We start from the raw sequence: 14,831 nt of genomic DNA on the forward strand, positions 1-14,831 counted from the left end.
AGGTCAGGTCAAGCTTGTCCTTCTCAAAGAACTGAAGGAAGGTTGGCATGGCTATGGGTCAGTGGTGGACATGGACAGGGCCTGCTCTTGTAGGGCTTGGTGGGCCACAGAGAGTCACGGGGAGCCACGGGGGGCTTGAGAGCAAGAGAGGGCCTGGTCTGACTTAGGAGAATGGGTGGAAGGAGGCGGGGAGGCCGGGTGACGAGGGAGAGCACCATAACAATCCAGTGCAGAGTAGGTGGGCCTGGGCCAGCACGGGGAAGGGGAGTGGCCAGGCCCCACTGAGGGGTCGGTGGAGGAGGCCTGACTCGGGGCAGGTTGGCCGGGCTCAGCTCCTGCGGGGCAGCTGTCACAGGGCTGCGCCCCCGCCTGCCTCCCCAGGTGTCAGACAAGTTTGCCTTTGGCCTCTTTGACCTGGACTGGGACGTGTTCAGCCCGCACATCGAAGGGGCCGTCAACCGCGTCCCCGTGCTGGAGAAGACAGGGGTCAAGTCCACGGTCTGCGGCCCTGGTGAGTGGGGAGGCTGGGAGCTGGGGTGGGCATCCCAGGGTCCTTCCGGCTGAGAAGTGCATCTGGCCTGTGTCAGGCCTGGGCCTGGGCCACCCCTGCTGCATACAGGCAGGAGACGCACCACCCCCATCGTGGCTCCAGCAGAACCACGCGTGCGGTATGCGCCCCCCCTTCTTTCCCGGCACACGCGGAGTCTCTTTCATCCTCAGTCAAGACAGAAAATGGGTAGGGCCAGCCTCGGCCCACATCAGGGCTGGGGAGAGGCCCCAAAAGATACAGTGCTGTCCAAAGGGGAAAGCTTGTGACTGAGATTCTGAGTTCCCCATGCCTCAGTGTCCTCATCTGTGAAGTGGGTGACAGAGCACCTACTCAGCAGGCGTGGAGCAAGGGGCGGGGGGGAAGCCACACGTTAGGTGCAGGGCACGGCTGGGCCAGCAAAATGCCGTGAGTCTCCCGAGGGGAAGGGGTCACCACTCAGAGAGCGAGAGGCAGGCCAGGACAGGAGAGGGGCAGGTTCTGATGCCAGGGGCCCATGGCCTGCAGGGGTCCAGCTCTCTCTCCCCCGTGCACTTGGCATTGACACGGCCACCAGCCGGGGCTGCTTTAATCTGTTCGGCTCTCAGCAAGCCCAGCTGCGGTGAGCAGGATGGAAGCACCCCTGAGCACTGGACTGAGGGAGCCGGGCGTGGGCCCTGGGCTGAAGACTCACTGCCCCCCCACGCTTCCCCAGGCTTGCGAGGGGCTGGCAGTGAGAAGCACAGGCCTGAGACAATCCCAGGGGCGCGAGTCACCCGGGAGCATCCTCTGTTTAATTAGACCGGGGAGTCACTGCTCCCACGAAGCCCTATCTGGGGGCGAGGTGCCTGTGAGGACATCTTGTGTCTGGTTTCCTGCCTGGGAGGGAGGGTTCGTGGGGAAATCAGCCTCTCTCCTTGCCAGGGAGGACAAGCACGGTCAACAGCCTTTGGCTTCCAGAACAGAACTCGGAAGTCCCAGGCCCCCTTGACTCCGGGGAATCTGGGGGCGGGCAGAGCTCCCATTCTGGGTCCCGGAGGTCACCGCCAAGGTGGGGGCCCCTGTCTGTGCAGCCCAAACGTCCTGTCATCCTGCATCCTTGTGTTGCTCAGGCTTGAGTCATTTGTTAAACATTCAAGAGACTCTCGTCCCCTGATACTCTCTCCTCACTTGCCCTGTGAGGCTGTTCTGAGCTTCCCATCCACCCACCCGCAGCCCGGGCCGGAAACATCCCCAGCTCTGCCCAAGTGCTCACGGGGTGACCGCACGGACCCGGGGAAGCTCCCGTCCTGATGCTCACTGCCCTCTCTGAACTGCCTCCTCCACCCTCCCTCGGCCACCCCGAGTCTTTCTTTCTGACCTCTGGGGTGTCCCCCTCTCCAGCTGTTTGAAAGTTTCCCCCAGGCCCTGCAGACAGATGGCCTCAGAGGCCGCCCCCCCACCCAGGTCGGGCCTGCTCCCCCCGCAGCAGGGAGCAAGCTGCACAGAGGTTAAGAACTCAGCTCGGGGCCAGGCAGTCCTGAGCGGTGCTCCCACTTCCATGGTTCACTAGCAGGGGAACTGGGATAGATGAGACCCCGTGTCACATGGTCTCCTCATCTTTACCCCAGGGGACCACGGTGCCTGCCGGGAAGGGCTATTAGGAGTCCCTCACCACCCCCTCCTCCCACACTGCTTTCTTACTTTGCTTACTTGTGCATTTACTGTGTCTTTCGCTCTCCCGTCAGCTCGCTGAGGGGTGGGGCTCGTCTCGTTCAGAGCCGAGCCCGGGGTACATACACGTGGGCTGCAAGTATCTGCAGATGGGCTAACTCACAGCCCTGGAAGTAAGTGCCATGGTCCCAACTTTACAGATGAGGACACTAAGGCTCAGAGAGGTGAAGTGACTGGCCCAAGGTCACACAGCTAGGAAGGGGAAAGCAGGGTTCAGACCCAGGACTGTGGCTGTAAAGCTCAGCTCTTTATCATGACATCCGAGGGTCCCCCGCCGTCCATGCCCTGGCCTCTGGGGGTGATCCGTCAGCAGCGGACAGAAGCAAAAGCCCCTGTCCCTCTCCTAAAGAACTTAGGATCACTCCTTCACTCAGTGACATTTATCAAGCACCTACTGTGTGCTGGGCCCTGTGCTAGGCAAGGATGACCGGCAGGGACACAGCAGGAAGGGGGTGCAGTGAGGGAGAGCTTCGCCCTGTGATGGGGGCCGAGGGGAAAGGCCCCTCACCAGCAGGAGAATGGTGACAGTCGTGAGACAGACCTGGACCCTGCGAAGCAGAACCCGCTCCTAGCTGGGTGTTTCTGGCCGTAAGTGCTGAGGAACCGGGAAATGTGGTGGGAGAGGTTAGGGAGGCTCCCTGGAAGAAGTGGCATCGAGCTGAGTGGTGAGGTTGGGGAAGGTCCGGATGAAGGAGGCAGCCGCAGACCCTGCTCCGACGCCCACAGTCTCAGGAGACCCTGCCCCGGGTGCGTGTGGCCTGGACGGAGCTTCAGGGCCCCCTTCCTTCCAGAGTCCTTCACGCCTGACCACAAGCCCCTGATGGGGGAGGCGCCTGAACTCCGAGGATTCTACCTGGGCTGTGGTTTCAACAGTGCAGGTGAGCACGAGGGCCGCCACCTTGCGCCTCTGACCCCCAGAGCACCCTCAGGCAGCGTGGGCGTGGCTCCTGGCGGGGGCGGGGCAGAGGAGGCCTGCAGGGAGGGGTGAGGTCCTATTAGCAGGCGTGCAGCACCCCAGGTGTGAGATCCGGGGCTTGGACACGGGGTGGGGGCTCTGGGCCAGGCGGCAGACCTCTGGCTCCACTCTTGCCAGGAATGATGCTGGGCGGCGGCTGTGGGCAGGAGCTGGCCCACTGGATTGTCCACGGGCGCCCGGAGAAGGACATGTACGGCTATGACATCAGGCGAGTGTGCACCGGACCCTGTGCCCTGGGATTCGGTGGAGTGGGGTACATGGCAAGGGCTGTTTAGAAAGGAGCCTTCCCTGGAATCCAGAGGGCTTCTTGGAAGAGGTCCCGGCAGGGGCGGTGCTGCAGGGGCCTGGGTTTGGCAGATCCACCGCTTCCAGGATTTCTTGTGCCAGCGTCCTGCTTGACCCTCTATGGATAGCTCCAGGATCAGCAGCGGGATCACATCACCCCACTTTGCAGATGGGGAGCCTGAGGCCTGGGGAGCAGGAGGGACCACACACATTGCCCAGGGAGTGAGGCCGAGCTGGTTATTGTTAGTACGAGGGTGGAGGCTGGGCGTCAGGCAGCCCTGAGCGGAGATGCCATCGTTCACTTCCGGGGTGACTGGAATGAGTTGGACCCAATGCCGAGCCATTTCCTCACCGTGACGCCCGGGTCATGACGCTATGTGCTGCCAACGTTGGGAGCAGCGAATGTGTCTGGGTGGGTAAAATGCTCTGGAGCCTGTCTGCAAGACGCCCAGACAGACCTGAGCCGAGGTGGAGGGGAGCTGACGTCAGAGCTGGGTGGGGGGTGTCCTGGTCTCCACCACCCTCTGCCGGCGGGGCTGGGGTCCGCAGGCAACAGCTTGGAGGGGCGCCCCTGTGGGTGTCCAGCCCGCTCCCCCGTTACTGCTCCCGGCAGACAGCCTCCCCGGGGGGGACCCCAGTGGCCCAGTAGGGACTGGTTCAGCTCGTGCCCCCTCCCCTGCTAACCTTGCCCCTTCCTGGCCTGATGAGGACATTACACCCACTGGGGGGGGATGTCTGGCCCCCACAGAGGCAGACAGACAGACAAGACACTGAGATTCTCCGACTGCCACCCCCTCCATGGCGCCTGGCACAACAGTCTCCTCTGTGGCTGCCTCAGAGCCCGTCTGGGGCTGCGCCCACGCGCTCCCAAGAGAGGAATGTTCCAGAAATGATAGCTGCAAGGGGCCTCGGGGATGGGCCAGTCCAAGCCCCTCCTGCTACAGACAGCGAGAGGAGGCGCCGGTGGGGGAAGCCGCCTGTCTGCAGTCACTCAGGGCATGAGCTGGAGCGAGCAGGGACTGAGCTTCTGGCCTCCCTGGCGGGCGAGGGCTTCAGCCCTGGAACAGACCCGCCCCCCAGGGCTCACCCCGGGCCTCAGGGGGCAGCTTCCCGGTGCCGCAGTGTCCGCGGCTGCAGGACGAGGCTGGCCTGCCTGCACCCCGCCTGGGCCGAGGGAGACCCTGCAGGGAGGGAGCGCACAGTCCTGGATTCAGCAGGCAGCTTAGGTCTGGGCTGGCGGAGGCCCTGACCCAGTTGGGAAGGGGTCTGGGCCTCCCTCTATCGGCTGCCTTCCCTGGCAGGAGCGTCTTGTGGGCGGGTTTATGGCTCGTGGGCTGGGGGTCACAGGTCAGGAGGCAGAGGGCACGGGAAGGGAGCCCCTAAGAGCTGGGGCCTGGTGGGTCGAGGTGGGGGCAGTGAACTAGTCGACCCACCCTCGTGGCTCAGGCAGATGGTTTGCCCATCTGTGAAATGGGAGCAATGAGCCACCACCTCTCAGGGGAGTGCGTCTGAAGCTCGTCTGTGCTTCACCCAGTGCCCGGCCTGGGCAGGGTCTGGAGGGCAGGCTGTGATTTTTAGTGAAAGTCCTCGGGGTCTGAGTAAGTGGGGAGGAGGAGTCATTCCTTCTTTGAGTGAGGAGGGTGGCGCAACCCTAGCCCCGTTGGCCCTGGCCACAGGCCCCCTGCCTGCCTGCTCATGGGAGGAACGCTGCAGCCGGGTCTGCCTGGCCACAGGCAGGGGTCCGTCCCCCTGCCGATCCCCGGCCATGCTCTGGCTGAGCCTGAGCCCACGGCCCCGCCACGGGCACACGGGCACAGATTTGAGCAGAGGGGCTGGCGGTGCTGGCCAGTGGGGCACCTGCTGGAGCGGCCGTGTCTGTTGGTGTCGGGATCACCCGGGCCTGCCCTGGGTCCAGCTTCCTCTTCTGTCCCGGGGAGTCTGAGGAAGGAAATCCAGCTCTCCCCAAATCCCCAGCCGCCCGCCCCCGGTCCCCACCAGGACTCACACTCTCAAAGCCGCTAGGAAGGTCCCATCTCCCATCCTGGGAGAACCATGTCAGCTCCTAGTGGGGGGGGGGGGGGGGGGGGGGCAGAGTCTGATCAGACTCTGATCAGAGTCTGATCAGAGTCTGATCAGACCGAGGGCCGACCTCTAGCCTCCTTCCTCCCCACCTCAGCCCCTCCAAAGCCTGCCTTGCATTTCCGAACTCCACACCCCGGCACACGGCTTCTCCTCCAGGAACCCTCCCCAGGCCCCTTGGCCCGGCTCCATGGCTCCCTCTCTTGCAGCGTGTCCCAGAAGCTCCTGGCTCCGTGTGGCCCAGCAAAGGGCAGGCTGGGTTTCCTCTCGTGTGAAACGAGTCAAACCAGGGGTGGCAGGGGGTGAACAGCGAGGGGCACTCAGCCCCGGGCCTGCACTGGAAAGGAGCTCCGGAGAGCCTCGATATTACTAGTGATAATATCTGCAGTAATAAGCTCACTCCTATAGCTCCACCCCTGCCCCAGTCAGGCTGCCGTGCTTGCTAGAACTATGTGCAAAGTAAGAGTCAATTAGCCCCGATGAAGCTCAGACAGGAATCACTGAGGAAGAAACACAGATGAGGCCGTAGCTGGTGAGGAGGTGGGCCTGGAGGAGGCGTGAGGCGCCAGTAGGTGGACAGTGAGGAAGGGGACAGCCGGGGCGGCTGGTCCGAGCTGGGGCTCTGAGAGTGGGTTTGTGTGTGGGAGGGGCTGCGGGCCTGACCACAGGTGGGCCGGCAGCCGTGCAGTCGGCTCGGGCGGCCGTGGCTGTCCGCGGAGACCAGATGGACAAGCCGCTGGGAGGCTGCGGCCCCTGTACCCCCAGGAAGGCTGGAGGGGAGGGCCGTGTGTGGTGGGCGGGGGTCGCAGTGGGGAGGCTGAGCTGCCCAAGGCCCCACGGTGGGAGAGTAGAACATGGACCCGCCCCTGAGCCCACGCCTCAGGGAGGACTCTGGCGGAGGGATGAGGGTCCAGTTTTGCCCTGGGTCCTTGGCCAGCCCTCCCCTAAGAGGCCCCCAAGGCAGTGACTGGCCCCTCCATCTGCGACAGGCGCTTCCATCCCTTGCTCACGGACCACCGCCGCTGGATTCGTGAGCGCAGCCACGAGTCCTATGCCAAGAACTACTCGGTCGTCTTCCCCCACGACGAGCCCCTGGCAGGGCGCAACATGAGGACCGACCCCCTGCACGAGGTACCACACCCTGACAAGCGCGGTGACCCTCAGAAGGGCGTGCAGCGCCGCATCTCCTGGGCAGGCGAGGCGATGAGGGGGCTCAGTCATACCCAGGGTCTTCCTAATAGAACGGGCTCAGAATCCTCCCTGACTGCTGGCGGCGGGGCCCCTGAGTGGGAGGTGAGTCAGCAGGAGTGAGCATCAGCGGGTGCGCGCCAGCAGGTCGCACATCAGAGGAGGGCATGGCCACAGGGCAGCATGCCGAGGAGACGTGCTCCTGCTGGGGGAGCCTGCTTCGGCTGCCTTCCTCCCTGGCCAGCTTCTACCTGTACGATGAAACCCACTGTCAGATGCCCTTCCCGGGGCCTGGCCCTGTGCACTCTCGCAGGGCCCCCACAACCCGGGCACCTGCCCTGTGCCCCCAGCCCGTGCTTGCTTTGCTTCTCTGGGGCCTTGGGCACAGATGCTGTGCCCTCGCGTCTCTGGTTCCTGAGCACTGAGCCCAGAGCCTGGCTCTTAATACGTGTTCAGGGAACGTTTGTTGAATGGGTGGATGAAGGGGGAGGCAGGAGGGCAGGCTCATGGAGCAGGCAGCACTGAAGCTGAATAAAGGAACCTCCTTCATCTGGGACTCCAGTGCCTGGACCCCAGAGGGACCCAGTGTCCCCTGCACCTCCTGGGGAGAGGCCCAAAGATGTCAATGGGTCCCAGGCTGCCCGGCCTCTTAGCTCAGCTTAGGGGGCCAGCGAGGGTCTCGGGCCCCACAGGGCCTCCTGCTCTCCCAGCCTGCCCGGGTCTTTATTCACCCTGCACGGATCCTGACGACTCCGCGGCCTCCCTGGCAAACACAGGGCTTGCTTGGCTGGCCGTGGAAGGAGAGGGGCTCAGAAGGACCACTCAGAAGTGCACAGCTTTACCCTAAGGGCACGGCACGTGGCAGGTGCGGGAGCACCTCCTGCCCAGAGAGAAATCTGAATTCACCCACGCTTCCACTTTCCCACATCATCAGCCCTGCTCATTGATGCCTCCCGACCATGGATTGTTTTATTAAAGGAGCCTACGCCCCGCAATAGCGGAAGTCCCTCCTGCGGAAGGTGACTTCTCCCCAGGTCCGCTCGCCTCCATCACTCACTGTGGGGTGATCTTTTGTGTCCTCAGTTGCTGCCCCCTTGGATGTCCAAGGAGGACATTTCTGGTGTGTCACCATTTGGCAGTGTGACCTTGGCCCCCTCTCTGCCTGCTCAGGGTCTGGGTGGTCCACGGGGCACCTGTCCACAGCCTTGGGCTTGCCTGTGGACACAGGGCCCTTCCAAACATGAGAGTAAGATTATCTTTTTTTCCCCAAACCAGATTTATTTTCAAAGAAATCTGCCACTCCAGGACTTTATTGCGTCCATGTGATATTGTGACTTAGAATAAGAAACAGGTATAGTCTTTGTCCAGTTCCCTGTCTGGCAGGAAGTTCTGAACCCTTGGAATTTCCTCCGTGATGAGAGCCATAAAGGTGCCTTTTGTTATGTTAATGGGATGACTTTGGGCCGAACCTAAGGATGGAGGCTGCATGCCAGGGAACCCAGCTGGATGCCCCGTGATTAGGGGACAGGAACTTTTGGTCCCACCCCTGGCCTCTGGGGAAGGAGAGGGGCTGCAGGCTGATTCAATCAGTCGTGCCTATGTACTGAAGCCTTCCTAAAAACCCCAAAGGAGATGTGGAGAGGCTTCCCTCCAGGCTGGGGAGCGCATGGAGATTTGGGCAGAGTGGCGCTCGGAGGAGCCCAGAAGCCCCCTGCCCTTCCCCACCCCTGGCCCGACGCCCCTCTTGCATCTGGCTGTTCCTGAGCTTTAACCTCCTGCAGTCCTCCAGCGATCCAGTGGGTAAAACCGCTCTCGGGGTCTTGTGAGCTGCTCTAGCAAATCAGGCCGCCCCGAGGAGGGGTCCTGACCCACAGCTGGTCGGTCAGGAGTGCCGGTAACAGCCGGAGTGGAGGTGGGGACGGCCCCGTGGGACGGGGCCCCCAACCCAGGGACTCTGATACCGTCCCGGGGTAGACAGTGTCAGAATGGAGCCGGATTCTTGGACACGGTCCTGGTGTCTGAGAATTGCTGGGTGTTGCGGGGGCGGTCCCCGCACACAGGCACGTGTGAATTAGGCCCAGGAAACCAATTTAGTCTGTTACATTTTTGTCTCGTGGCAAAGTACACATAACATAAAATTTGCCATTTTAACCATGTTAAAGCACACAATTCAGGGAGATTTAAGGACGTTCAGGATGCTGTGTGACCATCACCACCACCTAAAGGAGACCCCGCGCCCATGGTGCAGGGTTTCCCCATTCTCCCCAACCCCCGCCCCGCCTAGAAAAACCACCCATGGGGTTTTCTGTGTCTGTGGATTTGCCTGTTCTGGACGTTTCGTGTGAGTGGAGCCATGCAACACGTGACCTTCCTTCCCCCAGCCTGCTGGGCTTGAGACTGGCCCGTGGTGCATCCCGTGCCAGAACTCCGTTGCTCGTGAGGGCCGACCCCTGCTCCACCGTGCGGGCTCGCGCGCTTAGTCACCCGACGCGTCGTCAGCCGGTGGACACTTGGGTGGTCTCCACCTGCCGGCTGCTGTGAACGTGGGTGTGCAGAGACCCACTGTGTCCCTGTTGTCGCTTCTCTCGGGGGATGAGGGGGACCTAGGAAGGAGATTGCCTGTCTGTCCCAGCAGCGGACAACGCAGCACAGATGGGGAGCCAGGGGGTGCTGAGACTGTAGAAATTCCTTTCTCCCAGTTCTGGAGCCTGGGAGGCCCAGAGCCAGGTGCCCGCTGCCCGGCTCCAGGTGCAGCCCCTCTGCCTAGCTGCTGGAGGCCTCCTGGGATCAGGGCCCCACCCCGTGACCTCACTCCACCCTAACCCCCTCTTCATGGGCCCCATCTCCAAATGAGGTCCCACTGGGGGTTAGGGCTTCAACATAGGAATTTGGGGGGTGCAATTCTGTCCCTAGCAGGTGTCTCAGTAGGTTGGGGACTCTTGGAGTGGGGCAGGGGGAGCTGGGGGCGGGGCTCTGGGGCAGGCATGGGGTCCTGGCTCCCAGCACGAGGACCTCTTTGCCCTCTGCTCCTTGGGGGGTCACTCATTGCCCTGCCTGGGGTTAGTCTGGCCCGGCCTGAAGGGTGCTTGTTCCCCACCCCTACCTAGGAGCTACTTTCACAAGGCTGTGTGTTCCAGGAGCGACAGGGCTGGGAGCGGCCCGGATGGTTTACTCCCCAAGGCACAGCTCCGGTGAGTAGGCACCCGGGCCTGGCCCCCCTCTGTGCCCGTCCCCCACCCCACCCACCCCTGCTGCCCAAGGTGGGGCCTGTGGGACGGTGAGTCGTCTTGTGTGCAGGAAGGCTGAGCCCCCTGCAGATCTGCCCGTGAGCACGAAACCCCTCCCCTGCAGATGTCCCCAAGGCTATCAATCACCGCCTCAGCGGCCAGGCCTTCCAGTGCTCGGAGAAGCCCGGGGCCCCTGGGAAAGCTGGTGTTCCACAGTGCGGGGGCCGCGCACAAGATCCTCCCCGCCGCCCCCCCCCCCGTGTGTAGGAGAAATTAGTGCATCTTCTCATAATTTTGTTCGTATATTTTTGGCAACTGCAACTGTTATTTTATGTTAGTAGGAGGATTTAGCACCAAATTAGGCATTTCATGTTAGTTTGTAAGCTGGGATTTCACAGCCTCCTGGCCTCTGGGTGCCCTCCTGGGGGCTCCCCAGCACCCCCCCAGTGCCTCCCATGGGCCTGGGGTTGTCAGAAAAGAACCCAGACCATCCTGCTTGTGAAACTCGGGGGCTGGGGTCTGCTGGAGCAGCACTGTGATGCTTTCAGCCCAATCAGGGGGATAGTATTTGATCCAGATTTGTGCAAATTGAAATCCCTCTCCCACTGCTCTGTTTTACCAGTCCCCTTCCTGTGCATCCACCTCCCATCTCCATAGCAACCCTCGGCCCAAGGCCAGTCCCAGGGCATCCTGGGGCAAGTGAGGCAGAAGTCAGAGCTCACTAATGCCCAGAGGTCAGTGTTCTCAGGCTCCTCGGTCCTGGCCCCTTCTCCAATCGGCCTATAGAGACCCTTGCTCTCCGCCCAGGAGCACGGAGCTCCTCTTGAGGTCCTAATCACCGGAAGGACAGACAAACCCATGAGGATGGAGGAGGCAGGCTCTCTAAGACACCAGGGGGAGCAGCCTGTGCCCAGGAGGCTGAGAGGCTGGGGCCACCAGGACAGGATGGGCCTTGAGCAGAGCCCTCTGTATCCCAGCTGGCCTGTCTCTGGAAGCCCCTGTCCCCTGGAATCCATGGGAGAGCAGAGGACACTGGAGCAGGGATCGGGAACATTCCCTTGGGCTGGAGATGGGCAGGCTCTGCACCCTCTCACCTGGGAGCCATCCTGGGTGTCTAGGGCACGGGGTGATAAGACATCCCCCAAATCCCGGATGCCCGGCCAGGTTGCAGCGAGCTGGAATGTCCCTTCTGGGGTCTCAGGGGCCAGTGGGAGCCGCGCCTGCAGGGCAGGGAGAAGACTGTCTGCAGAGGCCCCTCCCAGATGCCAGGGCTTGAGTGGGGCTCGGGGCAGCAGAGTGGCCCAGTGCAGTCAGAACCTCACACTCGGCTCTTGCCTGGGAAAGGAGGCTGGGCAGGGCTGGCCGGGCTGCAAGGTGACAGTTGACTGGCTCCCTCAGAAGCAGCAGAGGTGGGGAAGGGCCTCTTGGCTTGTGGGCCTCTCCACGCTGCTGACAGGTGCAGGACGGGCCAAGGCAAATGGCGGTGGAGGAACCAGCCTCTGGGGCCCACCCGCCGCCAGGTCTATGCCAGGCCTGTCAGGTCCTTGCCTGTGACCTGGGCAAGCTTTAGCCTCTCTGCCTCAGTTTCCCGTCTGTAGAAAGGATCTCCCTCCCTAGAAGCTTGAGGCCCTCGGAGCAGGGCGTGGTCCTGATTGGGATGGCAATGGCATTGGGCCCCCAGCTCCGTCACCCTGGTCCTCAGTGGGCTGGTGCCGGGGCCTTATCCTGCTGCTTAGCCTTGCCTCAAAAGCCCTGATGGTGGCCCTGATGTCCCTGGTGACCGCCCCCCTTGCCTCCCTGTCAACCCCGTCTCTCCCTTCCCTGGGTCCACCCAACTTCTTCTCCATCCTCCTGGGCCCCAACCAGCACAGCCCAGACTCCCTACCGGCTCTCAGACGCACCACCACGGCCGTTAAGGTGTCATCTGTGCAAGGGATTACGGACGGCCTGAGCCCCGTCCCTTCCCCCTGCCCCTGCACGCACAACACACCCCTCCAGAGGGCAGCTCGGTGAGGCTGGGCCAGATCGTCTGCTCCATCTCTGCCTCTGCGGGACCCAGCTCCCTGCCTGCCGGGCCGCACGTGTGTGTGTGTGTGTGTGTGTATGCACGCATGTGTGTATGTAGGGAGGGACAGAGGGACGGAGGGAAGGGAGGAGTAGGAGGACCGTGACGGTGTCTTCTCCCAGGTTCTGCAGTACGACTATTATGGGGCCTATGGACACCAGGCGCACGGAGACCATGCCTACGGCCGCCTGCTTGGGGACGAGTATACGTTCGACTTCCCGCCGCACCACGATGTGGTCAGTGCCGAGTCCCCTGCCCCCACCCCTGGTGGAGCCGGAGGGCCCCGTGCTTGACTGACTCCGTTTTGAGGAGGAATCTGTGATGTTTTCCCGGCCTCCTCTGTACCAGGGCTTGGCCCGCGGTTAGGCTGAGGGCAGTATTACTGCTTCCAGGTGGGCTGGGGCTGGCTGTGTGGCCCCAGGCCAGGGGCTGCCCTCTCTGAGCCTCCATCCCTCCTGCCCTGGAGCTGTTCTGAGGGGAGCTTTCGCGAGACCCTGTGAGTGACGACTAGCTCCTTCCTCCAGGCCCAGCGTGGTGGGCTTTTGCCTGGGGCTCTCACACAGCAGATCCGGGACACAGAGATCCCAGACCGGCCCCTCCAGGGGACAAGCAGAGGGTCTGTGGTCTGGGGTTTGTGTGTGGCCCCTCTGGCTCCGGAAGTGGGCAAGTGAGGCTGGTCAGACAGCGACCCCAGCCACTCATTGCCCCGGCCCGAGTGCCTGGCTCCTGACTGCTGCCGGGGTGGGGGTGACAAGGACTTGGGGCCCGGCCACCCTCTGCAGTCTGCACCACGCAGAGATGTTCTCATGGGCAGTGTCTACAGAAAACAACACCAGCTGCCACGCGGGGCGGCCCAGCCATTTGGTAAAGGGATCACCCAGTAGAACATGGCCCGGCCTGTGTCCTCGTGGCTGCCCCGGGAGAGGGAGCACGGCCTTAGCCGCCCCCTGAGGTGGGCGTGAAGCCAAGGCCTCCACCTGCGGGTGCCCGGCCCAGGGCGGCCTGGGAAGCAGCCGCGAGGAGGAAGGCAGCCAGCCAGCTTCCTGGGTGTGTGGCCTCTGAGGTCACCTGGGGCCCTGGCTCAGAAGGGCCCTGCGCCGGGATTAACACTGCTGTCGCCACCTTGAAACTCTTCATACTTTCGGAACCAGGGCCCACGGTTCCATTTTGCACTGGGCCTCACAAATGCTGCAGGTGGTCCCGTGATCTCCCCCAAGCTTGCTCTCCTGGTGAAGGCACCGGAGGAGGGGCTTGGGAAATGGAAGCAGAAGGCGTGTGCGTCCGGAAGCTCCCGGAGTCCCCGGCGCTGCCTCTCGGGGAGCGAAGGGGGCTCCGTCTGGCACTTCAGGGCCGGCAGGACGTCTGGCCCTTGGGGACGTGGGAGCTCGGAGGGGATGCCAACTTGGCTTGATGGCTTCATCCAGCCTCCACAAACACGTCTGAACAGTCCCGAAGCATGAAACACGCACTTGTTCTCGACGTTGGCAACCTCCCCAGTCCGGGGAGACGAGAGTCAGCCTGGAGACTGTTTTGGGTTTTGCTCTGCAGCCCCAGCAGCGTCAGCGAGGGTCCCGCAGCGCCTGACAGGTCGCAGGAGCTCCACAGAGGGGAGTGGTGTCTGCAGAGGGGTGGAGGTGCGGCATCGGGGGCTCGGGAGTGGTGCAGCCCGGGTGGGGTGCCAGCCCTCGCGGGGAAGCCCGATCGGGTCCTTGGCGGGTTTCCCTGGTGTAAATACTCTCACCACTCACTCCGATACACCCACGCGGCGCCACTGGATGCGGAGCTGGGCGAGACACACACCGCTAGACAGACCTGGCCCTGGGCACGTCTGTGGTCTTCCCACTGGGGAGCCCCCTCCCCCCCTCCCCCGCCGCCAACCTCGTCCCCTCCCCGGGCCTCGAAGGGCACTTAGCGCGAGGTGGCTCGTGGCAGTTTCCTTGTCAGAGATGGTGGACGGACCGCGGGGTGGGGGGAGGTCACACAGGTCCCCGACCCACAGTGAGTGCTCGGTGGGGGGTAGCTTTGCTGCTACAGTTTTCTCTTCTGTCATAACAATAAGGTTGGTGCCTCTGCTTGGCAGCTGGGTGATGTGTTCAGAGCAAAGAAGCAGGGGTGAGGTGATGGAAGACCAAGGAGAAAAACACACGGATAACACGGGGCTTGGAGGACCTGGCTGGGGCATCTGTAGACCATCAGCGGGGCTGTTGGGCTCTCTTTGTAAAAATACAGAACAGCTTTATTGAGCTAGAATTCACATACCATACAGCCCGTCCCTTTCAAGTGTACAATTCCACGTTTGTTAGTGGACTCCTGGGCAGAGCACCGTCCCCACCATCGGATGTTAGAACACCTTTGTCTACCTGCAGAAGAAATCCCGGCCCGCTAGCCGTCACCCCCCGCCCCCCACCCTCTCCCCACCGTGTCCCCACCCACGGGCGGCCACTAAGCTACTTCTGTCCCTACAAATTCACCTCGCTGGGACATTTCAGAGCAGGGACTCATACAGTGCGCTGTCTTTCGTGACTGGCTTCTTTCACCCAGCACAGTATTTTCAAGGTCCATCCACGTTCTAGGGCATATCTGTGCATCACGAGTATTCCATTACACGGATATACTGCAGTGTGTCTGGTCATCTGTGGATGGACACTCAAGCTATGTCCACGTTTCAGCTGCTGTAAATGGTGTCGCTACGATTGTGCGTGGACAGGGGTCTGTGTGCACCTAGGTTTTCATTTCTCATGGGTAGATACTAACAGTGTTGGTGAACTAAGG

At 62.4% G+C, this 14,831-nt stretch overlaps 1 protein-coding gene across 2 annotated transcripts in view; it reads left to right on the forward strand.

Moving 5' to 3' along the window:
- SARDH (sarcosine dehydrogenase) overlaps positions 1-14,831 on the forward strand; it is a 61,079-nt gene that overhangs the window by 15,250 nt on the left and 30,998 nt on the right. For both annotated transcript variants that reach the window (XM_035015506.1, XM_035015505.1), the window contains exons 9-14: positions 382-511; positions 3,031-3,117; positions 3,333-3,423; positions 6,569-6,710; positions 9,875-9,958; positions 12,182-12,295. In XM_035015506.1, the coding sequence (XP_034871397.1) occupies positions 382-511; positions 3,031-3,117; positions 3,333-3,423; positions 6,569-6,710; positions 9,875-9,958; positions 12,182-12,295 (648 nt within the window). The remainder of the gene's footprint in view (positions 1-381; positions 512-3,030; positions 3,118-3,332; positions 3,424-6,568; positions 6,711-9,874; positions 9,959-12,181; positions 12,296-14,831) is intronic.

Source organism: Mirounga leonina, unplaced genomic scaffold, assembly GCF_011800145.1.
Source record: "Mirounga leonina isolate KUSES-001 unplaced genomic scaffold, KU_Mleo_1.0 Mir_170, whole genome shotgun sequence".
Taxonomy (NCBI): Eukaryota; Metazoa; Chordata; class Mammalia; order Carnivora; family Phocidae; genus Mirounga; species Mirounga leonina.